We start from the raw sequence: 27,038 nt of genomic DNA, 5'->3' as shown, positions 1-27,038 counted from the left end.
CTTTGGAGTATATGCTTAGCAGTAGAATTTCAGGGTCAGAAATTATAGACATTTTAGTCACTTAGTATAACTCCAAATTGCTTTCCTGAATGATCGCACCAGTTCCTAGCTCCATAACAGTGTGTTAGTGTGTCTGACTTTCTACAACCCCATCAAAATGAACTATTCTTACCTTTTGTCATCATTACCAGTTGTTACCAGGGCAAGGTAGCAAATATTTATTAAGTACTTTCTATGTCCAGGCACAGTGCTAAGTGCTGGGGATACAAATATAAGCAAAAAGAAAGACAGTCCTTGCTCTTGAGATGCATACATTCTAATAGGGGAAGATAGTACACAGAAAGACATGGAAAGGAGGTGAGGTGGGGGAGGGAATAATGGTACCCATGTGGAGGCATAGTTTGGAAGTCCAGGAAGTCAGAAACAAGCTGGGAGGGGATTCATGGTCATCTGGCCTTGGCCCTTCTTTATAATGGAGGCCCGAGGAGAAACTCACCCGTGCAAACTGAGGACTGGCAGTGCAGATGGATATTCCAGGGTGAGGAAACCCCATTTGCTGAGGGAAGTTTCAGTGTGAGACTACATTAAAGACATGGTACTGAAGTTCAGAAAGTCAGAAGCATATCTGGGAAGGGAATGGTGATTGTGAAGAGAATGAAAAATGATGTGCTCTTGATGGCAGCTTGCAGTACATTAGTCTTTTACAGATTTGTGAATTGAGCACAAAATAGGTGGAGAAGGATTTGCTCTTCATTGTAGTATATTTTTGAGAACCAAGGGAAGATGGAAATTTGGCCTTTCTGATATCCTTTTCATTCATGATCTTCTGGCATTCTGTTCTCTTAAAAACATGTAGGGTTCATCGTTTTGAAATAGTCCAATCTGGGGGCTAGTCTCCCAGCTCTTTTACTGGATGTAAGGCTTAGGTGTTATCCATTTGTCACCTTCCAACAAAACCAAAAGAAAACATTAACACTAACTCAAATTTATTTTATATATAGTAATTATAGAATATAAATCAATTAATCACAATGACTTTTTGTGATATGATAAAATAAAGCTTCTTGTTAGTGGATATCTTCTAGTTGTTTTCCATGGATACATTTTGAGTGCTGATCTACACCTACCCATTGTTTAGCGACCCATACTTCCTGATCTTCTTATCAGATCTGGTATCCGGCATCGTGATTGGCTTTTTGAACAATTAAAATAATTAGTTATTTTTATATGAAAATAAAAGAGGAGCACTAGAATGGTAGTTAGGAGACCTAGCTTCTACTATTGGTTTTGCCTCTAACTAGCAGTGTAACCTTGGGCTGAACATCTAGCTTCGATAAGTCACAGTTCCTTCCTTTGTAAATTGAGTGGGTTAAATTAAATAGTCTTTTTGTGATTTCCATTCCAGTTATGACATTTTATGCTTTTATTAGCTATCCTTTTAAATATCTAAGCAAATGGAGTTTGAGCTCTCTTGAAGTATTGTTTATGTCTGTCATCTTGCCCAATCTCTTCTTCCTTACCCATGTTTCCCTAGACATGGGATTGGCAATGCCTGTCATCACCTCGAGTATTAAGGGGGCCTGTAATCTAGTACATGATTGAGGTATGCCTCTTGATTCTACTTCTGTTATTCTCTGCTTCAGTCATTTTTCTATTTATTAGCTCCTTCAAATAAAGGGTGGAATGAGAAGCAAAAAGTTACAACAAATCATCAAAAGGATTAGAAAGAGAAAAAGTAGGTGTTAGGTTTAAACTGTGACTAAAATTTTATTTCTTTGTGATCTGTGAATTTCAGTTGTTTTTCCTATTAGCATGGACATTCCAGAATTCACTATATTATTTTTTATTACAAACTTATCAAAGGCAAGGAAAAGTACTCATTAAGGGAAAATATCATGCTAAAATCATTGTTAAATTAATTGTGCATATTCTCCCTCCTAGGCAAGAGCTTAAATGGGCATAGGCATCACAGTGACACATTTCAGGATAGGGTGTCCTATCAAATTTGGCAGTGGTTAAATGAGCTATGATTGACTTTTCAGTTGCAGCATTATATCATAAACATGATGACTGGTCAAGCTTCCAAATTATTTTCAACGTTTGCATTGTAAAAGCTTGCTTTGGGAATGAGGAAGGGAGGAATTTAATCCTATAACTCTGTTTTCCTTTCATAACTTGGAAAAATGCCTTTGGGGACTTGATTTAGGGATAGGCAAACATGAAGGGTTCCTCATGGAAAGAAGTCACAGGACAGTTCCGGGATTTGGCACCAGGTCTCAGACTTGGCACTATGTACCAGGCACTGAGCCCTATACAGATTGCTTCTGGCTCTCCCAAACTGCACAGCTTGTCTTCAGCCTTGGCGGTTCCCAAGATATTGGACATTAAACCTGGTCCCTTGGCACAAGAAATGCTTTTTTGGTATTGATCCTGGACTCAGAACAGGAAGAGTTGGACAGCCGACCAATGTAATTTTCAATCCCAGGTGCAGCTTCATTGAGGTTGTGTCAGCTCTGTGTATTTTAGATGCTAGAATGAAATATGTATGATGAAACAGATGATGTAAGATCTGCCTGAAAATAAACTGCCACCGGATCATATAAACCAATTATGATAATTCTTAGATGTATCCAGTATGATTATCCATAGGTATCTGTGTCTCTAAGTCTTCAGAGACTGGGCTCCCTTATTCTGTCAAAACCATGACTGTATGTAGCCTGTCTCCCCAGTTTGTGTCTTTTCTCCATGTTGTGTGAATCTAATTGTGTCCATGCATGGAGCCAATCTATAGTACTACTTTTATTTCTGATCTATCACATCTCTATCAGTTTTCCAACTGATCTATTCAGAAGTATATCCTTGGAGAGCCTTCCTTTTGTACATTTCTTGGCCTTTACTCTGGCCTTTACTCACTTTTCTTAAGTAAACCTGGACTCAGTACATTTTAAAATGGCAAACTCTCAACTGAATCTATTACATTTCATCAGTCTATTGTCTACCTTTTACAAATTATTATTTTCCTCCATGTTTTCTTCCTATGGCATCTATGTACCCTGATAATTTCTTCTTACTGACATAACAATATGTTACAATTGTTTCCTCTAGGACTCACTCTCCCCTAAAAGTCCAACTTCCTGAATTGTGGTTCGTGAGATTCCCAGATCTATCAGTCCACCCATCATTTTTTTTCCTATTTCTTGGCTCGCATCTCTGACTGTCTTTTCTGGATGTGCTCTTAGAATTGAGTAATGACTATCAGTAAGACTAACACATATGAATTTATTTCCTACACTGCATCCATTAATGTGGTGCTTGGTCCTGGACAAATCACTTAATTTCTATGTCAGTTTTCCTTTTAAATTGGATAAAAAGCTATACCAAAAATACCAAGAGCTTAAAACATGAAAAACATAATGAAACATTGGTTAGTGAGGGTGAGGGGCTTGAGTAGAGTGTCCAAAGCCAATATTTTCCACCTCTAATCCAACAGGACACGATAAACTCTTTTTATGTAAATAGTACTACTGTGTAGAGGAGAGAGAAACCCAGTCTGAACACTCTGCATTATATCCTTTTACGTATTGCAAACAAACTGAGTTGACATGATCCTGGTCTTTTTTCATGCCTTTTAAAATTCTGGATAGATTTTACTTTTTAGTGTTCTAGCTCATGCATTATGCGTATATCTTCTTATGACCTGGTCTCCTACATTAAATATAGATTTTTTGTGTGTGTATGAAAAGGTGTTCTCACAAGGGAGTATATTTTTTGACTTAATACTTACCTGAGACTGTTGAAAAGAAAATTCAACAAATCCAAGAAATGTGTTAGCTGATCATTCTTTAATACAGAATTCCGCTGTTCCTGTCATTTGAATAATTTTCTTGTTTAGCACCTTAAAATATTTAGAATGAGAAAGTAGTTTCTATTGTTTGAAATCTAGATAAACAAATACAGGGTTGGGTACTAAGTAATCTCTGGGTCCCTCCCAGACTTATGATTATATGATTAATAGAACTTAGGGCAGCTAAGTGGTGCAGTGGGTATAGTGCTGGGCCTGGAGTCAGAAAGATGCATCTTCGTAAGCTCAAATCTGACCTCAGACGCTTGCTAGCAGTGTGACTCTGGGCAAGTCACTTCACCCTGTTTGTCTCAGTTCCTCATCTATAAAATGAGCTGGAGAATGAAATGGCAAACTACTCCAGTATCTCTGCCAAAAAGACCCCAAGGAGGGTGTCACAAAGAGTTAGACAAAACTGAAAAATGATTGAATAACAACAGATTACTTAGTTCTCAATGGATGACCCTCTAAACTTCCCAGTTTACTTATACCTTACTCTCTGCTATGTATTCTTTGATCCATTGACGCTGCCCTTTTGGCTCTTCCCTAAAAAAGGCCCTCTATCGCTTGGTTCCTGGCATTTTCTCTAGCCGTCCCCAATGCCTGGAATGTTCTTCCTCCTCATCTCTACCTACTGGCTTCCCTGGCTTCTTTTAAGTACCAGATAAAGCCCCGTCTTCTACAGGAAGCCCTTTCTAACCCCTCTTAATTCTAGTGCCTTCTTTCTGTTATTTCCTATGTGTCTTGTTTTGGGGGCAGCTCAGTGGATAGAGTGCCAGGCCTGGGGTCAGGAAGACTCATCTTTATGAGTTCAAATCCAGCCTCAGGCACTTATTACCTTTTTGACCTTGGGAAAGTCACATAACCCTGTCTGCCTCAGTTCCTCATCTGTAAAATGAGCTGGAAAAGGAAATGGTGAACCACTCCGTTATCTTTGCCAAGAAAACCCAAAATAGGGTCACTAAGAGACAGACATGACTGAGAAATGACCCAACAAATTTGTCTTATTCATAGCTTATTTGTATATAGTTGTTTGTTTCTTGTCCTCCCATTAGATTGTCAGCTTCTTGAGGAGAGGGACTGTCTTTGCTTCTTTATGTATCCCCAGTGCTTAGCACAGTGCCTGGAACATAGTAGTCACTTAATAAATGTTTATTGATTGGTTGATTAATACCCAATTGTATATTTTTAAATAATTCATAATTTTGTCATGTGAATATCTTTTCTTTAACTTGGTACATTAAATCAGGTCTCAACTTAATTCAAGTTGACTTTAAATGAGCCCTGTTCTAAATTATCTACTACATAGTTTATGCACATAGAATTGAAAATCTGGCATTTCATTAATTAACGTATGTAATGTATACACTTAACTTCATTGTTTCATCCTTAACTCATGGTCTGCGAGTGTGAGTAGAAACTGTCTTGAGTGCAAATATGACCCAAGGTTGGGTCTTGGAAGGCAAGCAAAATGCATATTATGAATATGCTTTGACACTGGTAATAATAAATATGTTGAGTTAAAATCCTTGTCAATTTTATTTTAGAAATTAATCATTTACAAATTAAGCAAGTTAGGTGGTACTGTGAATAGTTAATTCTAAGATTCTTTTTGAAGCTTTTAATCTGATCTGGGCCTTTGGACCAATAATTTCCCAGGACTTTCTGAAGCAGGGGGAGGTGGGGCTAGTAACACCTTTCCCTTTCTGGAGCACATAGAAGAATTTTGAAAACAAATGAAATAATTTATGAGAAATAATTCAAATTTTCTAGAAGTGGTGTTTTTTCTTGGTATGGCAATGTTAGGCCACTCATCTACCTTTTTCTCCTTCACTTTTCTCCACCCCATCTTCCAAAATAATGTAGTATAGTTAAATCTGTCATTTTTTTGGTGCATATGAAGTTCCATTAGCATATTAATATTAAACGGTAGCTGCAAGTGGGCACTGAAATGAGTGTAATCCCTCTTGGCTTTATTAGTAAGTTAATGCAGAGAAGAAAAGGAATGGTAATAGTTCAAAATGTGAAAGAGCTTTAATGGAGGCAAATTTATATTATATATTGGGCTGGATTTATCCTTTTGCATTTGTTGCCTATGGTTTTTTTGCCCTCCAGAGCCTTTCATTTAGCCCTTTTGAACCATTTAATTAAACCTTTCAGATATCTCATGGAATTAACACTTTTAGTCCCCTTTTCCATGTGAGTAAACTGAGGTGTAGAGACATTTCAAAATAAAATGACAGCCTGAGTTCAAAGACTAATAAAGATCTAATTAATAAATTTCTAATTCCATCGGGGATACTTGGTGCAAATTTTTTTTGTATGATTTAACTCTAGTGATTCTTTACCTTTAAGCTACTCTTAAATCCATATAATATGTTGGTATAAAGTACGTTGTGGAAGGCCTTAAGCAAGGGCTTTTTTGAGTAGCTGGATGATTAAAATTTGTAAAGAGTAATGTCATATCTCCTGGTCTTGCTTCAGTGATTGCAGCACAACATTTGGTACCTCACACTACTTTGCTTCTATTCGAGATTGTACCATGAGAGCCCTGCAGTTTGGGATTGATTGTAACTGGGATTGTTCTACTTGATTCAAAGAAACCACACTTTCTGTGGATCATGAGGTCTAGAACTAGAAGGGTTGTCTAGAAGGGTACACTAGAGTAGATACCCAGCAGGATTAGAAAAGACTTCCGAGAATGCTAAGGAAAAGCAAGAAGAGTGATAGGGAAGCAGCACCAGGGAGGAAGGAACAGATCATTTTTTTTCTTAGAACTATTAAGATTTCCAAGTCATCAGGTGCCTGGGCCCTAGAATATATATTGACTGCTTCCCAGGGACAGAAAAATCACTCATAAACCTGGTGGTTTTGAGATAGGGTGAGAGTTTAGGAATAAAATGAGGAATTATTTACCCATCATTCTAAAATGTCTACCCATCCCATCTTCCAGTCTTGTCTAGATGACTTCTTGGCATGATTTTCATTTCTACTAGTTTCAATTGAATAAACATTTAGTATGTGCAAGTCAGTCTCTTCAAAAGACACAAAAGTAAAAAACGGTCCTTGTATTCAGAGTTTATAATCTACCGGAGAATACAACATATAACTAAAAGAGTTCATTTAAGACAATTTGAGGAAGGAGAAAGTGTTAATAACTCTGAAGAGTAGCAGAGACTTCATAGAGGATTTGGAACTTGAATAGAACCTTTAAGGAAGCCAAGTATTCTAAGAGGTTGAGGCAAGGAAAGGGTGAGTTCCAAAAGGAGGGTGGACAGCCTGCGTAAAGTCCAAGAAATGGTTGGTGGAATGCTAAGTTCTGAGAACAGCGAGTAGGTCAGTTTGCCTGGAATGTTATGTGCATAAATGTGAGTAATATAAAATAAATTTAGAAAATTAGGGTGGAGCTTTATTAAAAAAGGCTTTAAGTGCCAGAGTTAGTCATTTGTATTTTATTCCAGAGGCAAAAAGAAGCCTCTAGAGATTTCTGAGCAGGGGAGGGATCTCAGAGTCGGTCAGAGCTGTACGTTAATAAGAGTATTTTGGCAGCTGTATAGAAAGATGGGTTTGAGGGGAGAGGCTGGAAGCAATATCGCCCTGTTCTGTACTGAAAAGAGGATCTTAGGATCATAGATCTAGAGCTAGAAGGGATGTCAGAGTCCAATCTCCACATTATGCAGATGAGAAAATCGAGGTTCATAGAGGTTGTCTTTCTCCCCCCAAAGTCACATAGGTCATAAATGACAGAGCCAGGAATTGAAGCAAGGTCATCTGACTCTATGTCTGACATTCTTATACTATCCCATGATGCCTTTGCATGGAGGGATGTGGAGAGAAAAGATTTGCTTGAGTAATAGTTGTACTTCTTTGGGTATTATTATTTTTTTTCTATCCCTCAAAGAGAAAAAATAATAATAATAATAATGATAATATGAAAGTAAAGTATGACTTAGATTTATATACCCTGTTGTGGTTTGAAAAAAAAAACACATTCAAGGATATGTGGTAAACAATTAACACACTTTCTAGAAAGAGGTGATAGAGAAGAAGGTAATGGGCAGATACACTGGGGCTAAATGTAACATGGCATGGGAGTGGGGATGGGATGTAGGGAGAAATGGGCAAGAAATCAAATAGTTTTGCATCTATTTATTGCCCAGAGCTCAGAGCTTTGAGAATACTTACCTCAAATCTTTATAAGTTTTAAACTTGAACAACAAAAAGAGAAAAGGCATCATGTGTGATCTGAAATTACATTTTACTCTAGTTAGACCTGTTTCCCAGGTTAAGTCAGTATATTTGGCTATTTTGTCAGTTTCATGGCTCTTTGAAAAAAGGCCCCAGATTGTATTGATTTTGTTGGCAGTTTTCCTTTTTCCATAGGTATACTACCTTTCTCTAGAATGACATATTTAATTAAGTTCTCGATCCAAGATAATAGCATGAGGGACTTTTACCTCATCCATAGTTACTTTATCCTCTCTCAGCCAATCAAAATAGCTACTAGTAACGTGATTGTTTTTGTTTGTTGGTTTGTTTTGTTTCAATTAGCCATAGTTCCCTTACAATACAAGAATCTTTTTTAATAATGTTGTTATTTCAGTGATATTGTGGCAGGATTGCATAATTGGTGGAAAGAGTAGCAAAAATAGCTTCACTGAGGTGAAATCTTGGACATCTATATGGGGTGATTTTTTGGAGGGGTTCATTCTTGTATGTTAAGGTACCGTAAACAAGACTAGTGCAAATCTACCTGTGTAATTTATTTCTCTATTCTTGGAATCTCCATATGACTACCATTTTCCCTTCCAAAATCGTCTTTCATTGCATGCACATGAGAAACCATAATTATTTCTAACTGCAGTAGTCTTCTACTGGGAGTTCCTTGCTATTTTTTTATGTTTAACAGGGTGTGCAAACATGCCCTAAAAGTATAGGAATGAGAGGTGGAAGTCCTGTAGCCCTGTATTTTCAGAATATGGCAATGATAGTTCTGATCTGTTGTTCTTTCCATTTTATAGGTTGGGGTTTTTGCCTCTATTTAAAAATGAACAGAATGGAGTGGAGTTGGGAAAAAGGAAACTTGATAATCAACAGGATGCCTGCTATTCCCTGGTCTTAACGGAATGTATGAGAGGTTTTTGCTTTCCTCACAAATCTGCGTCTCAAGCTGTCTCTTCGAGATGGCTTCTTACCCTGAGAAATATCTAATCTTTGTATAAATAAGAAGGCCAATGTATTTCTCTTCTTGTTAGGTGTGCAAAATGGTTTTCATTCATTCTAGGCCTGTTGTGTTAATATTGAATAAGTAGAGACAGCCAGGCTGGTGGTGAAAGATGGTAAGCAAGCCTGAGGGCTTTTTCTGGTCAATCTTAAACCTCTGATTGCCAGGTTTTCCTAATTTCCCACTTCCAGGGCATCACTAGTGTGACCTTGCCTGCTGAATATGATGTTCTGAGTCTCCAAGATTCTCACATGCATTTGGAAGTGAGCAGCCAGGCAATTGTTTACAGGACGCCAAATGAACTGTGCACTCACAGCAAGTTTGATAAACACACATTTCCTCCTTTTATCAGTGAGATTGCAGAATGTGAAGTATGAGTTTCCAGTTTTACTCATTCCCCTCAACCCTTTTCCTGTTTAAAAACTGAGACATACTAATTGGATGCTGATCTGTCCCTGTTTTTGATTCCTCTTACGGTAGTTGATGGCTTATTCCAATACTTACCTAGGCAAGGTTTGGCAAGCCTTCAAAAAGAAACTTTCCATTTATTCAACTCAGAGGAGGTTCATCCCTGTGAATGTAAAGTGAACACTAATTAACAGTAATGACTGCTAATCACTTTGCTTTTTATACTCCTTTAGGAGCACTGCTATTATCCAATGTAGTTAAGTAAAATGCTTGTATATGAATCAACAATGCTGCATTTCTTTTAGGAGCTGTTGCTCACAATCAAGCTTTGAATAAATTAGAGTTAACCAAAATTGACTTTAATATGCCACATTTCTGTCTGCTTGGTAAACTAAAGTATCTGTTAAATATCTTGAATATTAAGAATCATCACCTACTTGGAGCATTGAACCTTGTGGTTTTTGGGAAAAACAAAACAAGACTAGAACTTCAAGCCAGTTTTTTAAAAGTTAAGAAAACTTCCTTTGAGATTTCAGGGAAAGTGCTTCTAATAAAGTCTTGTATAGCTCTCAAACTACTGAATTTTGATCTCATAGTAGATTTAAGAATGATTAATAGTAGACTTGTGTTTCATTTTTCTGAGTTTGTGCCTTTAAATTCACTTGTTAATAGTTTCTAAAATTTTTTAAAAATATAGTCCATTTATATAAATCCTTGTTTGTAGGATTATGTATTCAGTATTCATTAAAAATGTTTGTTTTTATTTGTAGTATATTATTAATTCTTTATAAAAGCTTTCAGTTTATTTACATGCATGCAACACACCTACAAAATGCATTGCCTCAGGAGAAGACTAAGCAAAACTCATAAATTAATAATTTAAGGGAGCAATAGAGAAATAGCATTTGGTTAAGTTAATAAGTTGAAGCCTTAGAGTTAGTGTTAGCCACATTTTTCCATACTTTACTTTTGGCTTTTATTAGCTGAAAATAAGTTGTTAAACTGGTGCTTTTTTTAATAAAGTAGAAATCTACATACCATCTGAAGCCCTCCCTCTTCTTCCCCCTTTATGATTTAAGAGCAGGTTGAGACATTATCGAGGAATGTTTAACACTTTCACAGCTCTGCACTCTGATTTTAGAGAAGGTGCTAAGCTCTTTGGAAGTTTGATACTGACAAAACATGGAGTATGCAGCTTTTCTAGTGAGCTTGGATTCTTCCTTAGAGGCCTTAGTTTTGTGGATGGTACCTACATTAACATTGATTTATTTAGTTTGTGGTATGCTGGTGTGATGTATATTTTAAATTTGTGTGATCTTTCTAATTTTAACACCTTGTCTTTAACTGGCTCTATGGTGGACTTTAGAGATTGCATCATTGTTTCTTAAGGGATTTCTCAGTCTGGAGCTTAACAAAAGAAAAAGAAAAAATTAGAACTGTATACCCAACCGCCAAGGTTAAATAAATGTACTTCCTCTTAATTTTTTTTTTGCATTGGTTAGCATTAGTAGCACAATGCCGACAAAATTTCTTATATTTGTTTAACAAAACATTAGAAAAATTAGAAACAGAAATATGAATGTTCCATATTTCTTAGCCTATACTTACTAGTTAGCTATTTACAAATAATTTTAAACCCATTTTAATTAATATGGGGGGAAGGTTCTACTAAATAGAAAAGAAAAAGATGTATATAATGTACTATATGTCTAAATATTCTCTACATAAACTTCCTATTCTAAATAGAAGAGGAAAAATGTACATAAAGTACTATGTGTATAAAAAGATGGCAAAAAAGTACTATATGCTTTTAAGGAAATTTTGCATACATTTATTTAAAAAAATAGTGATACAATTGCCATATAGGACACATTTTTCTCCTCAGTGCTATTGTAAAATATGTCTGTGGAAACAGAAAAACTTGCTTTTTTTCTATTTTGCATTAGATATTGGCACTAAGTGCTCATCATCGTATTTACGTAAATCATCTTGTAGTGGCAGGGATTTAATTTTGATCAGTACTTTCTGCTGTGTTCTTTTTTTCAGAAGAAGGTGATTGATTTGGAGCTGTCGTTTTATCCAATGGGAGAAAAAATAGAATTGGCCTTTTAGGCAAAAGTGTGCAAATAGAATGTATTTTTTGTGTTGATAGAATTATAGAAGAATTGCATAACTGGCTACACTCATTTTCATATTGATTGTGAACAGGATTCTCGTAATAGGTAGCTGTTTGCGATGGATAAGGAGTTGCTATGATTAGTTACCTTTTCCATGAAAGTACTACAAAAGGAAAATGCCAAGTGTGTACTGTGTGCAGTGCTCTTCACAATTTCACAGTAGGTTATGTGAAGTTTTTGCCCCATTGAAGTCCAGAGCATTTTAGAAACACACACATTTCAGCGTTTTGCCTTAGTATTAGATATAATGGGTTTATATCTACTTAATTGTATTTTTAAAAATATATTTTGGACAGGTTTTTTTTTTTTTACTCCCATTGTAATGGTTCAAAGCTGATACAACAGTGCCCTCTATAGTCTGTTAGTAAACAGTATATGAATGTAGATCATTGGAATATTCAGGTAAGAAGCAGGATATTTATTTTTAGTCCCAACAAGAGGCCCCTTTTTCTTAAGGCGACATTCTGGTTTTTCAGTAGCGGCTTTACTTTAAACAAAGGGAACAAAAGACCATTCTGAGCTGTAGTTTAGAAGTATTGGCTACCTCTTGTCATTACTCAGTGGCAAATCTCAAGTTTATCACGTTCATCAGAGTAATTTGAGAGAGAAGGAATCTTCTGAGCTGTACAGTCTCTTCATGAAGTATCTTTTTGAAGTTGAGCTGCAGTATAAGAGTATTTTTTTTTAAAATTAGCTCCTTTGTACTTACTACTTTTACTTAATTAGAGACTGAGTGGGCTGCCTAGAACTTAACTTTTACTTGTTCCTGAATTGGATAACCCAGGCTTTATAACATGACATTATTTAAATTCAAACCAAGGGAGTTACACAATGACTAAAGTATTTGTCATTCATTAGCATTGATTTTTCTCTTGATTCAAACTCATTTAAAATTTAGATTTCCTTTTTTTGTATACTTATTTGGTTATATATTGTGCTGATAACTGTCGTTTTTGATGTGAAGCAAAACTGTATGGACAGTTATTAACATAATAGTATGTTAATACCAAGCATCATGTTTGGATATTATGAACAGTGGTTAAAAAAAAAAACTAACACAGTTGACTTTCAAAAGCAGTTTTATTTAACTCTTATTTGTACGGTATTATAAAAGTAATTTGATGCAAAGTTAAAAGGCTTCACCTCATAGGTGAAGAATATTCATGTAATTGTAGAACATAGTTAATACACTTCTTTGAATTGAAAATCTTAAATCTTTGTGTGTAATTACTTTTAATGATTCAGCCATTGGTGACCATCTTAAACACATAACTGAAGATTTATGCTGAACCTGAATGTCTATCCCTTGGTAAATTTGGAGGAATAACTAAGAAGTTAGAAGTTTCAAACTGCATACCTCTACTCCCCCAAAACAACAACAAAACATTTTATATCTGTGGATCACTTGTGGTAAATAATATTTGGCTTCACAAAACCAGTATTTGGAAATACTTGAAATATGATAATAGATGATGATGAAGTTTAGCTTAATATAGGCCTTTCCTGTCACAAGTGAGTTTATTTGAGAGATCACTTTGGGTAACTTTTCACTCCACCTCCGTGGGGCCTCAGTGTAATCATCTGTAAAGTGAGGGTGTTGGATTAGATAATCTCTAGTGTCATTCCTACCTGAGCCATGATAGTCGATTTTAGTTGTATCAGTCCTTTATTTCTCAATGAAACATAGAATTTGTGATGTCTTATGTGCAAAGATAGACAATTTAATGAGCAGCGTATTATTGCTCATAGTAAGTGAAGCTAGTAATTGTTACTGAAAGCACCCATAAAAACATGTAGCCTTCCCAGAAACTCATCAACTTATTTTTTAAGAAATCAAACAGAAATTGTTTTGGATAGCAGCTACAAATATTAATGGGAAAATAATGAAAAATGTCCAAAGCTGTCTTTAAAATGATTAAAAGCTGTTCTACTCCAGTATGATGGATTTAACAACAACAAAACAAAAATCAGGCATTTCAAATGATCTGTTGAAAATGATTATCTTGCCATTTGCACAAAGCGGTTTTGAATTCCATTTTCTTAACTTTACAGAAAGTATTCTGAAATCATGGTCGAACAGTGGTAATCACTAATGTTGATCTTTCTACACATTGCCAGCTTTGTTTCTTTTGTCAAGTTCTTTTTTGTATTGCATTTTCTCCTCAGTAACTTTGACTGTACAGTTCATAATACAGAGATAGCTTTGTACCTTTTTTTTTTTGACACATAATCACTAATATTAACTTCATCCAGAGAACTACAAAAGTAGTTTGCCCCCCCACCACACATACACATTTTGGTCTAAATGATCAATATGCTTGCATAGAAATTTTAGAAAATTTTTTTATTGTAGTGAACTGGGATTTTTATCTTTGTTTTCTATTTTTCAGTAAGCAAAAGTTAAAATGAACAAACTCTTAACAAACTAAATATGGCAGTTCTTTTTAAAAATAAGGTCAAGTTACAGTAGGAAACATTTAAAATTAAATTCTGGCTTACAAGACAGACAAGATGCTGTCTACCAAAAAAAAAATTGAATAAGGTATTTTTTTCCATTGCAATGAAAGTACCAAATTAAGAATCCGCTTAATTAAAATAGTGATAAATGTAGATTACATTACTGGAGACAGTGAATTACAGCTGCTCTGTCTAGTGAGAGCCTGCATAATTTACCAAGACTGTACAAAGAAGTGACAGAGCAGCCACTGCACACTGTTACAGGAAATGTCCTGTTTATTCGACATACATTTCTTTTTTTAATTAAAATGTCAATGATCATTTTACAGAGGTTTTGAAAAAAATCCATCTTTAGTGTCTTGATGGAGGTGGTATATGAAAGGAGATTATTACAGTTTTTGAATGAAATAAAATAAATTTGTTTTTTTCTGAAAAAAATAACACTAGTGTTTTAGGTTACTTTAGATATCTTTTACATAACTGTTAGGATCTTACATAGCTCTACTTTTTAAATAGCAGTCCATTTTACTTGACGAAAATGGGGAGGAAATCTTTGTGCTTTACATTTTGGAACACAAAAGCATAACTTAGATGGAATATAAGCAGTTTTGCTTATAGCCAAATTATATTATCTTTTGCTTTTAATAATCACTGCTAATGATCTTTCTTCATGAAAAAATATATGTAAAAGGACCAGAACAATATGTGACTAGTAGTTGTTTTCTGTTTGGAGTTTTGGATGACTATCATAATTGTTGCATGAAAGGACAATGAATTGTGTAGAACACTTTCCCTTTGAGTTGGAGGCAATGGAGTGTTTCTCATAAAAAACCCAACTATGAAATGGTTTTACTTATACATGGTTTGTCTGTTACTCTGTTTTCCAAGATAGGTAGAGCCACAACCTTATTATAGTGTTCCAAGTGGTGTTTCCTAGGAAGTGCTGCTGCTTGGCTTCTTAGTGTTTCACATGGCGAGGGCTTTGGCATGGATGAGTATGACCTGAACAATTATGCTTTTCAAGACTACTACTGTACTTTGGCCTGTTCATTAATGTGCCATTTGCATTTTGGGTGAAATGGTTCTTTTAAGATCTGGATGGCCCTCTTTAAACAAATGTCCCTTAGGTGACCAGGTGACTAAAAACTTCAACTTTTCTGATTTTTTAGAAATTAGGCATGTGAACAAAAATGTGAATTTTATAAAAGAAAATATTACAGAGAAAAACTTCTAAAAAGGATTTCCTTTGTGTACATATACATACAAAGTCTATTCCTGTTCTTTTAACAAATAAAATAAATGTAAGAATTGCAAAGATAAGAAATCACATCCTGTGTATTTATCTTTGCTAAAGAATCATTTATCCATGTTACTTATAAGCATTGTAAACTGTATGAAATGTACATAACAGTTTATGAGCATAAGTTTACAAGTGGATTTTTTAAAGATATGCTAATGTTGTCTCTAGATAGTTTTTGAAGTTCTTTCATTATGGTTTTAAAATGCAGAGTATGGAAAAAAATTATTTGCCTTATAATTAATACCAAACAAAGATAGAGCATAGGAGACTGGCATAGCTTTATACTGAATGATTCTTTACATAAAACTATTGATATTTTTAAAAGGAGTCTTTCATTACTTGCTTTCATCCCAGATATTAATTTTTATTCTTTGTTGAATAAATGAAGTCTGTTGGAGTGTCAAAAGATATGGACAGTAATGTAACCGATGAGTTGCCATAATATGAGCAAGGTTTTGAAGTTGAGCACAAGAAAAAAATTCAAAACTTTCATGTGCCTTAAAAAAATATCTTTTCTCTCCCTTTGAAATCTGAATAATATCTGCCCCTTCCTACTTCACAGAGACTCTGTGAGTACAAATTAACTAAGTTATAAAAGCAATTTAATCTATAGAGAGAAAAGTCCTACTAGATATAAACCCAAGTTATTTGGCATGAATTTTTTTCTTTAAAATTTTTTTCTGCATTGTTTATAGTTTACCTTTTTCCTGATTACTACTTTATGAATTGATATCTTGCTTTCTCTGACTAGACAGTGATGACTAGATTTTGTGTACAAATGATATATGGTCCTATACCAAGAGACCATTTTTATGAGTTTTATTGAAATTTAAAATGGCAATATCAGAGTATAAGTAAAATTTGACATTCATTAAATGCCTCAGGTGTAGATTTCATCTCTCTCTTTGATTTTATTTGCCCGTATACTTCATTATATGATTTATACATATTTTGTTTGCATTTAATTTGTGCTGTAAATTGATTTTTTTATGTCAGCACAATACCAATATTGACATGAACTTCCTGTCCTTTGCACCTTCCCAGGACTTTATTATTCTTTATTTGACATTTTGAATTGTAACTTGGAAGAATTTGCATTTAATCTTAACATTACTGGGTTTCATCTTGAGATCTTGAGCCAGTCTCCTCATGGGTAAGAAAAAATAATTGTGAATGTAATTTGTTAATTTCATTTATGTCATTTACTTTTCTAGTAAGGTGCTTTACCAAAATAAAGTATGGTTCATTCAGAAGCAAGATTGATAAAGAATTTTAGGTCAGCTTGTGCTAAGGTGAAATTCACCAGTCCTCTAGGTTAAAAGCTACCATTCCCATTATAAATAGGTAGATTTTATAATTTAGATATTAAATATTCCACCCTTGGTTTTTGTAAGGATGGACAGTGGCTTGCTTTTGCTACTTATTTCAGTCATTACTTAGTACCATGATAAATCAAATTCTCTTCTTTACATTGAATTCCATGTACTTTCTGTTTTAAATTTAAATATGGAAGGACTTTGCTTTTGGATATAGTTGGCCTTTTTCTTTTTTAGACTTTATACTTATTTGGGGTTTTATTACTGAGGTTTAAATGGCTTGTTTTTTAATTTACCAAGATTATTTCTCATTGAAATGAATAGTCCCAATTGAGAAGCTTCTTGCTATGCTAAGTTTCTGTTCATCATATTAGCCATAATATGATGTCTTTTCAAATTCCTAATGTATTTTAGGTGGAGTCACACTATTAAATTGTGTAAAATACCAATTCCTTGAAAGATTTTTTTAGGCACCTTTGCAATAAATACATGATGTATTCAGCTTATTACTAGTTTCTTTTTCATGGTTAGTCATCAGATACTTTTTGAGCCCCTACTATGTGCAAGACATTCTTCATTGAACCTTCAGTTTTTGTATCCTCTTTTCTTGATTCATGAGAAAGAGGATCCTATTTACTATCTTAATTTTATAAAATGAAGAATCAATCAGTACTATAGAATGAAATGTGAATATGATATAGAATTGATTATGTAGCATTTGCACATGGGATAATGTTTTAATGAGTTCATACGCTAAATATATGCTGCAGCTTCATTTATTCTTTGCTTAAATGTCATTGAGCTTTGTAATAGAAAAAAAGAGAAAAAGGTGAACATTATTCAGCCTGTAAATATCACTATAATATGTTCATTTTCTCGACATTCTAAAGGTAAACCCATTCTAAAGTTGGGTTAAACTTTTTTTAAGAACAATATTAATTTATAGAGAACTTGGTAAAAATAGTGTTAAAATTTCTCTCTGTTATTTAAGATAACTAGGCATTCAGGGTTATTATGAGGATCAAATAACATTTGTAAAACTCTTAGCAAAGTGCCTGGTACATAGTAGGTGTTTAATAAATGCTTCTTCCCTTCCCTTCTCAAGATTACAAAACCAAAGTAGTCATATTATTGCGTTTCCATAGCCTGGCCTCTCTATGAACTCTACAGTCCAGTGGTACTGGTTTACATATTTTTTTTCTTACAGGAGGTTCCATCTCTTATCTTGTGCCTTTGCGTTTGCCATCTCCTGTGCCTGAAATCCACTCTTTGTTCATGTCTACCTCTTGGAGACACCGTTTTCTCTCATGAATCTGTTCAAGTGTCAACTTTTATGAGACACTTTTTTTAATTTATCCAGGTGCTTGTCCCCTCCCTTCTAACACTATCCTGTATTTGTTTTGTATGTGTTCTGTATGTACTTGTATATGTGCATTCGTAATCTTCCTCATAAGAATATAAGCTCCTTGAGGGCAGGGACTATTTTCACTTCTGTCTTTGTATCTCTTCCCCTTTTTCGTTACTTTTTTTCTCCCTAAATTTGGAATCTTAGTTCAAAGTATTTCAACTTTTTTCTACTTGATGTTGCTTTTAAAATTTCAGATACATGTCAGCTCGGTAGCAGCTAAATATCCTTATGCCCATGTTAGGAACTTTTTACCTGTCCCAATGCTTAGTTTAGTGACTGGCATATAGAAGTGCCTAATAAATGCTTATTAACTGATTGACTGGCTAAATTTTACAGGGAGTACTTTGCTCTTAGGACCAAAGCAAGGAAGCAGACTTAGTAACATCTCAGAGATATATAACAGAGGAGACCTAGAATAACCACATTAAACTGTAACACCAGGCCAATTTTAGTCATTTATAAAATATCATGGAATTTTAGTATCATAGATTAGAGGTGGAAGGGGTCCTCAGATGTTACCTGTTTCAGTCCCATCTTTTACAGCGGAATAAGGAAACTGTGCCCCAAACTTGTCCAAATTCATAAAGGTAGTAATAGGGCTGGCGCTGGATTTTAAACCCTGGCCTTCTGAGCCAAGACTAACTAATACTTATTCAGTTTTACCATGTTGTTCAGTTATACCCTGTTGCCACCTTCATGACCAACCACTATATTTGCCTACTCTTGGAAAAAATAATCATGGATCATTCCATTCTTCTTGTAAATTAACAGAAAGTACCTCTTGCTCTAGATATCTTTCATTTTTCTAAAGTAATTCCTTTCCTTCCTTTCTTTTTTTTATTTTTGAAGCATATTAGGGAATATTTACTTCCATGACATATTTTATATGTTTATGCCATACTGCCTTGGTGGTCCTTTGTTAGAAGTTTGTAAGATCATAACATCACTACCAAGTTGGCCGGTTTGTACATGTGTGTCTGTGGGATGGCTGCTGCTTCTCCAGGCTCTTAATTACTGCCCTTTGGGGCTAACTTGTCATCCTTTCAAATAAAGTTTTTCAGCTTTTCACCTGTGAACATTCTGTCTGTCTTCTTTGCCCCTCTTCCTTTCTTACTATCTGCCTGCCTGCCTCTCCCCTCCCATCCGTACCCCCCACCCAAACTCCAAAATCTCCAAATATCAAAAGCTATCATACTGTTTAAAACATCAAGATCATAGTCAGTATATCTAATCTGACAACTAAAATAAAAGTATGCAGCCTTAGGAATTCTCTTCTTCTTAGCCATGCTGTATGAGTCCTTTTTTCTTAACTGTAGTCATCTGCTTTTCTCTTTCATTTTTGGAACTGTGGTCCTCTATAATATAGTTTTCTCATCTGTAAAATGGGGATAATCACAACACTTCACAGGACCATTGTGAAGATCAGTTGAGAAAGACCTTCACAAACTTTAAAGTACTATGTAAATGCTAGCTATCATCATTTCACAAGTACAAATTATTACTGTGTCCATTTTGATGGTTTTAGATGAGTAAAAGATGATCTATCCAGATGATACAGTGATGTCAGAATACTTGAGTCTAAAGGAGGAAATTTGGGGTTTGAAAGTTAGCTATTTCTAAAATTGAATTTGGGCCCGAGTCCTGATTCTGCCTAGAATTCTGAGGGGAATTTCTCTTAAATCATCCTTCCTTAAAATCTAATATTTTTAGAGTCAGATGATTCTGAAGAGAGGAATTATTATGTCATGTGACTGTTGCTTCTCATATTAAATTCTTCCCTAAAATCACCCACATTCAATTTACTACTTAGTGACTAAAGGCTAATTGTATTAGTTTGGCTGTATATAGTTGAAAAAAAAATCTTGTTTTGTCAAAAAATAATTTTCATGCATTGTCACTTTTCTATTGACAATTAAGATTTTTTAAGGAGGAGAACAAATTTACTACAGAGCAGTATTATTACTCTCTTTGCTCCTTGGCTAAGTTGTAAGATTATTGGCAATTTATCTGAAATTAATTACTTGTTTAAAATGAGACAGGTCATTCTCTGTATGTATAAGATTTAGTGTTCTTAGCCCAATGATCACAGTCATTTTTACAGTGAGAGTGAAAGAGCCCAATGATCACAAGCAGACACAACTTCTGCCAATCAAGAGTTGTAGCAGAAACCCACATTATCAGTAGAAGTGGTGTTTCAGGAGGGACGTCCTAAAGACAGCTCCTGGAGGGTAATCCCAAATTTGTGGGCCATTAGTCAAACCTGATCAACATCCTAAAAACTTGTGACTTGAAGGCTGATAGTTGGAAAATATTAGATTTACATTGAGGAATAATGATCAAATTACTTAATGTGGTTTGTCACTCAGAGGGTAAAAGCCACATATTCTCTTGCAGACTTAGGCCAGTGGAGAAAGTAACAAGTCTTTTTTCTCTTGCCAAGGAGTAGCATGCTTTCAAAATTAATTTTGTCTAAGTCTGATGTGATATCAAGTTATAGAAACTAGCATAGTTTGTGTTTTGATCAAATCTTTCAGAATATTATTAAAGAACTAAGTGCAAAATTCAAGTTATTTGCTATCCTACATGTTTGTGCTTTTAAAGAATATAGATTACACTTGCTTTAATCTGCATGCACTGATAAAGCTTTTGCTTTTTTCCACAATACGGTACTATTTTCCCTGATGATATGTCTCTAAACTGTATAAGCATTATCCTGCTGTTTTATTGTTTTATAATGTAAAAGTAAATGCAAGTATTAAGAAATGTGCAGTGCTGTCAGGCTCCTTAAGGATTTAAGAAAATTGCCCTAACTATTGAAAAACTGAAAATAATCTTTCAGGTCAGAAAGAGCAATTGCTGTAATATTGCCTAGTGTTGAGACTTATTTTTTTTTCTCTGGCTATGTTAGTGATTTGAACCAGGACTGAAGAAACTTGGATTTTGTTTGATTTCTGTAAAAATGCAGTTATCTTACAGGAACATCATGTAAAATGCTATGAGTGTGATATGAAGAGGAAAGATACAAGGTTCATTATTAACTCTATATAGAATAAAATTGTAGAATTGTGAATCTAATCTTATGTGCACATACAGTATATTCAGGTCATGTAAAGGTAAAATTGTATGCCACTACAAGCCCTTATAAACAAAATCACAACGCGTAATCCCAGTCTCTTTAAAAACTTCTGAGGTAGTATTTTGGATTTTTAAAATGTAAAGAGCTAGATATTCCTTATGGTTTTAGTCTTTTGTCCTTTCTGTTTTAAAATATTTCCATTTAAATGCAGATTTTGATTTTCCATCTGGGACTAGGTAGAAGCCATTCTATTACACTACTAAAAGAATAATCCACTTTAACACAACATTTCTCCCTAAAGGGATGGTCTTTTCTAGTCATAAGGTATTATTTTTCTCGGAATGATATTAACATTCATGATGTAGTGATTTTATCTTGATTTGAAAGATGTTTTGTTCTGGCAGTAAAAGGGATTAGGGGAATGTCTGTTGTATCCTGTTGCTAAAAAAAATAGCCTTACCTTGCTGAAGATTAGATATTAGTAATTTTCAGAGTGTTATTTAGAGGGGAGAAAAGTATGATTTATATTTTTATAATGTAAAAAATACTTTAAGCCTAGTGAAATGGAAATTGTGGAATACATTAAATTGAATCTCTAAACATTGACTTGTACAAATGTATTTGCCGAATAGAACAAGTAACATGTTTGAAAATTTCTGAACATGTTAATTTTTTTTGGTTGTGCCACTAAAAGAAATTCTTCAGGCATATGGGAAAAGCATTACATACCAGCAGCCCTTCAGTAGTGTAGATGTGTTGATCTTATGCATTAAATTTATTAAAACTTTAAGATAAAGAGGCCTTAAATTAATTAAGTGGAATGTCTCTGGCAGGAGGAGGGACCCTGTGAAGGCCTCTTTGCTGTTTGTTGGGCAAAGTCTTTCCGTGCAGAATGTAGCCATCCAAGGCTCAAAGTGCACTGGGACACTGTGTCAGTCGCCAGCACCATGCCCCTAGGCACTCTGTCATTCAACCAGCAGATTAATTAACCGGGGCTTCACAATCTTACTACAGAGTCTCATGTTTTCACAGTCAGTCCTTTCTTATGGCAGAAAATACAAGAAAGGGTTTTTAAACCACGGACAATCAAAAAGTTTTTCTCCTTTAAAAAAAAAACAGCGTGTAAAAAGATAGTATTTTTCTGGAAGGAGTTACATATAAATATTTCTTTTTTGCATGATTGAGTAATTCTGATTAAATGAAAACTTTTTAATAAAACTGGAGCATAACACTTACAACCCCCAAAGAGAGGCTTACTTTGTTATTAGTGTACATCCTTTAAAATGCCTAATTAATGATTAATTAAGTTACACTGAGTAGTGTATGCTTAATTATGATGCAAAAATGGCAAATTAATTTAGGTAATCCCAAATCATACCTTATTAGCAGACGTATGTGTACCGTTAGCAAAAATTCAGTTTTTATTTCAAAAAGTGAATTTTATTAACATTTTCAGTGGCTTTTTAACAGAAGCATCATTTGAGTATTATGATTATTCTATCATTCCTAGAGATACTCACATATCCTGTTGAATTTTTTTTAAAGTTCCATTAGTTTTCAACCCAGCCAGTATTTTTAATGAATGAAAATTCAGATTTTTAGACCTGTTGCAATTTATAATAATTTTATTTGCTCTGAGATTATTTCAGCTTTGTAATAAATAGTTATATTTTTCAGGGATGAATGAAAACTTAGTCACAATAAGAATTTTTTATTCTTACTTTGGGACTATAACTTGTCTGAGGATGACCACAAGATATAGTTATTGTCAACATGAAGCATTGCATTTTACATATACACATATACATATATACACTTACATTTATATATATATATATTATTGTATGTACTTGTATATTAGTCTTTTGAAATGAGCAAATTAAGATTTGCATGTGTTACATTCTCATTTCATTTTTTAAACAGTCTTAATGCTTTCAGATTACATTAAACATTACAAATTATGGATAAAAGAAGAATGAATTCATTTCCCAGTAATATGAGTCTTGGCTTATATCCGCAAGATGACATATACTTTGTAGCTTTTTTATCTTAAAAACAGGTAAATGGGAGGGAAGACAAAATAGGAAGAATGGTCATTTCTTTTTAGGTTTTCTTACTAATTTAGAACTAATTCCCTTTTTTTTTTTTGACACTGTCAATTATTAGTGTTCTCTCAGAAAATTTATTTTGTTGTCATAAATAAAAGAGAAATCATTATTAAACAGATATTGCTTTTAATTCAATGTATGATTACCCTTTGCCACAGGTACTTTTAGGGGCTTTTATAAAAAATAAAATTCATTAAAAATGCAATTAAAAATCTTTTGTTAATAACTGCTTGAGTGACTGTCTTGTAATTGACTCATTACAATAAAAAAGCAACTGTTTAAAAATCTTGACAATGAGATACAGTACAAAGTGAACTCTTTATACTAGGCCCTATGCAATTACAAGAGCATGCAGGTGAAGCACAAAACCATGTAATTCAGGGACTTTAGAACAACTTTGTCACTTGTACGAACACCAGAACCTCAGGTCATGGCATATATGCCAGAGAAATAGGCTCCTTCTCTTATTTACATCTTCAATTGAAGACTAAACTTGGGTAGTATAAGAATTAAATGCTTGCAGTCAGACTTCTCTTTGTTTTACATCTTTAGAAATCTTTTCAGTTGACTTAAATTACAAAGTTGTAATCAGGAGATCTTTATTTCTGTTGGGGCTAAACTAACAAAGACAATATTGTCATACAAGCTATCACTATTACCTAGATTGCTGTTGATAGTACAGGGAAGGGTGTAAACAGTTCTTTCTCAAAAATCAGATTTTTAACTTTTGGTCTGGAGATTTTTGTTAGTAACCTAATAGTTTAGCTGTTTAGCATTTTGGTACCAATATTATCCTTATTGTTGTTGTCGTTTTTTCTTTTTGTTTAGGGTTTGGAGAGGTGGGGGGGAAAGGAAGGGCATCTGTTCCTGACCTGGAATATGTGTTTAGAAAATGGAAAGTGGATTCTTTTCCTTCCTTCCTTCCATCCTTCCTTCTCTCCTTCCTTCCTTCCTTCCTTCCTTCCTTCCTTCCTTCCTTCCTCCCTCCCTTCCTTCCTCCCTCCCTCCCTTCCTTCCTCCCTCTCTCCCTTCCTCCCTCCCTCCCTTCCTTCCTCCCTCCCTTCCTCCTTCTCTCCCTCCTTCCTTCCTTCCTTCCCTCCCTCCCTCCCTCCTTCCTTCTCTCCCTCCCACCCTCCCTCCTTCTCTCCTTTCCTTTCTTCCTTCCTTCCTCCCTCCCTCCCTTCCTTCCTCCCTCCCTTCCTCCTTCTCTCCCTCCCTCCCTCCTTCCTTCCCTCTCTCCCTCCCTTCCTTCCTTCCTTCCTCCCTCCCTCCTTCTCTCCCTTCCTTCCTTCCTTCCTCCCTACCTCTCTTTCTCCCTCCCTCCTTCCTTCCTCCCTCCCACCCTCCCTCCTTCTCTCCCTTCCTTTCTTCCTTCCTTCCTCCTTCCCTCCCTTCCTTCCTTCCTCCTTCTCTCCTTCCTTCCTTCCTTCCTCCCTCCCTCCCTCCTTCTCTCCCTTCCTTCTCTCCCTCCCTTCCTTCCTTCCTTCCTTCCTCCCTCCCTCCTTCTCTCCCTTCCTTCCTTCCTCCCTACCTCTCTTTCTCCCTCCCTCCTTCCTTCCTCCCTCCCACCCTCCCTCCTTCTCTCCCTTCCTTTCTTCCTTCCTTCCTCCTTCCCTCCCTTCCTTCCTCCCTCCTTCTCTCCTTCCTTCCTTCCTTCCTTCCTCCCTCCCTCCCTCCTTCTCTCCCTTCCTTCTCTCCCTCCCTTCCTTCCTTCTTTCCTTCCTCCCTCCCTCCTTCTCTCCCTTCTTTCCTCCCTACCTCTCTTTCTCCCTCCCTCCTTCCTTCCTTCCTCCCTTCCTCTCTTTCTCCCTCCCTCCTGCCTTCCATCCTCCCTCCCTCCCTCCTTCCTTCCTTCCTTCTTTCCTTCCTTCCTTCCTTCCTTCCTCCCTCCCTCCCTTCCTCTGAAGCTAGAAATGTCAGGCTGCACTTAAGCATTTTTCTTTAATGAAAGTTTTATTTCTTTAGATTGCTACTCATTTGACAAATCGTAGCTCTAACAATTTACTTTGTGATGTCAGCTGGTTTCTTTGAAGAATCAAGCTTAATACTGACATCTGTGGAATACGAGTGGCTGTTAAATATTTGGTTAATACTGCCAACATAGAAGGCAAAATTTCGTATGCTAAGTAGTTTGGAGGTCCTCTTTAATGACCTTTCCAAAATGTTTTTCCTTCTTGAGGCTAGAACAAGAACAGTAAAAATTACAAAGGCTGAAGACTTCTGCTTTTGTTTAGTCTATGGCAGAGGTGTTAATGTAGCTTTTGTGTAGAACTGATAGATTTAGAAGTGATATTTCACTATATTGTGTTGAGTTTTGATTTGAGAAGAAATAACTAGACTATTTTCATCACTGAACTTTTGACCGGTCTTTGTATGTGAAACCTGAAGAATACCCAGAGCTGTGATTTTAGTACTTGAATTGGTCAGGCCACTTATATTATTAAGTGTAATATTAGATTTTTGTGTAAACTAGATAATAACACTGAATATATTTCTTTTACAGTTTCTCATGATATAAAATAAATTTGATTAACTCTATTATAATTTAAAAGACCATGCTGATAATTTTTATCATTAGCCTGTTTTTCATTTCACTCACTCTCTATTAGGAAGTTTTTGTATCTTGCCAAAATGAATCAAAAATCAAGACTGAGCTGAATCATGAAAAACCTGTATGGGATGCCATTATTCAGAATATAGTGGAAGCCACTGATGAGATATATTTTCATAACTACTACGTCTACTACTTAAACTAATCAAATTGATAAACCTTTAGCTAATCTGATCAAAATTAAAAGGGAAGAAAATTTAACAAAATAAAAACAGAGTTTTTAACAGAGTTAAAACAGAGTGGAAATCACAACAGAGAAGAAATAAAAGACATGACCAGAACCTACCGATTGCTAGCAAATCTACTAATGTATGCTGTAAAAGCTTAGAATTTAAAAGAAATGGAAGAGTACCTATAAAAGCACAACATAACTAAATTAACAATATAAAATTGTGATCTTAAACATCAAAATCTTAGAAAATAAAATTGGACAAACCATACAGGATTATCAAAGAAAAAAAAATATGGCCAGACAGACCTACAGGTGACTTCTTTCAAATGTTTAAAGAGCAATTAATATGTGTGTTGCTCGGATTCTCAAAAATTTGGAAACATTCCACCAAAATTCTTTTATGAGACAAATATAGTCCTGATGCATAAACCAAGTAAGGATAAAACAAAGAAAGAAAACTATAGACCAATGTCACTAATAGATTTTGAAGCAAAAAAAAAATAAATTACTAGCAAAAAAGGTATCTAAATATAAAAAAAAACACCACCAAGTCAGAGTTATACTAGGGAAGTTAGGGTGGTTCAACAGTAGCAAATAATATAATCCAATTCAAAAATGAAACCACCCCAAACTACTTTTGGGCATCAGGAAGTGCCATTAACACTTTTCAAAGAATAGTGCTCATATATGCTTTTAAACATACATACACACACACCTCTCTCTTTAATTCATCGACACATGGGCCATTTCTAATATGATAAAAATCTATATCAAACCCCAAACTAGCATCATTTTAGTAGGGAAACACAGGGTTTTCCAATAGAGATAGCAGTAAAGCAAGAGTGACTGTCCTCCCCTTTGTGATAACAGACCAAAGAAAGAAATGAAAGATAAACATTTTCAAAAAGGAGGGTTTTTTAAACTTTTTATTGAAAATAGG

The 27,038-nt window shown here is 34.9% G+C and overlaps 1 protein-coding gene across 3 annotated transcripts in view; it reads left to right on the top strand.

Moving 5' to 3' along the window:
• DPH6 (diphthamine biosynthesis 6) overlaps window positions 1-27,038 on the top strand; it is a 475,806-nt gene that overhangs the window by 22,877 nt on the left and 425,891 nt on the right. The window contains exon 4 of one of the 3 annotated variants that reach the window (XM_036736796.1): window positions 9,257-9,442. The exons of the other annotated variants lie outside the window; for them this stretch is intronic. Within the exon in view, the coding sequence (XP_036592691.1) occupies window positions 9,257-9,442 (186 nt within the window). Of the gene's footprint in view, window positions 1-9,256; window positions 9,443-27,038 lie in introns of those variants that run through there. 3 annotated transcript variants of the gene reach the window in all.

The sequence above is a fragment of the Trichosurus vulpecula genome, chromosome 8, assembly GCF_011100635.1.
Source record: "Trichosurus vulpecula isolate mTriVul1 chromosome 8, mTriVul1.pri, whole genome shotgun sequence".
Taxonomy (NCBI): Eukaryota; Metazoa; Chordata; class Mammalia; order Diprotodontia; family Phalangeridae; genus Trichosurus; species Trichosurus vulpecula.
This window is presented reverse-complemented; position numbering and strand designations above follow the sequence as displayed.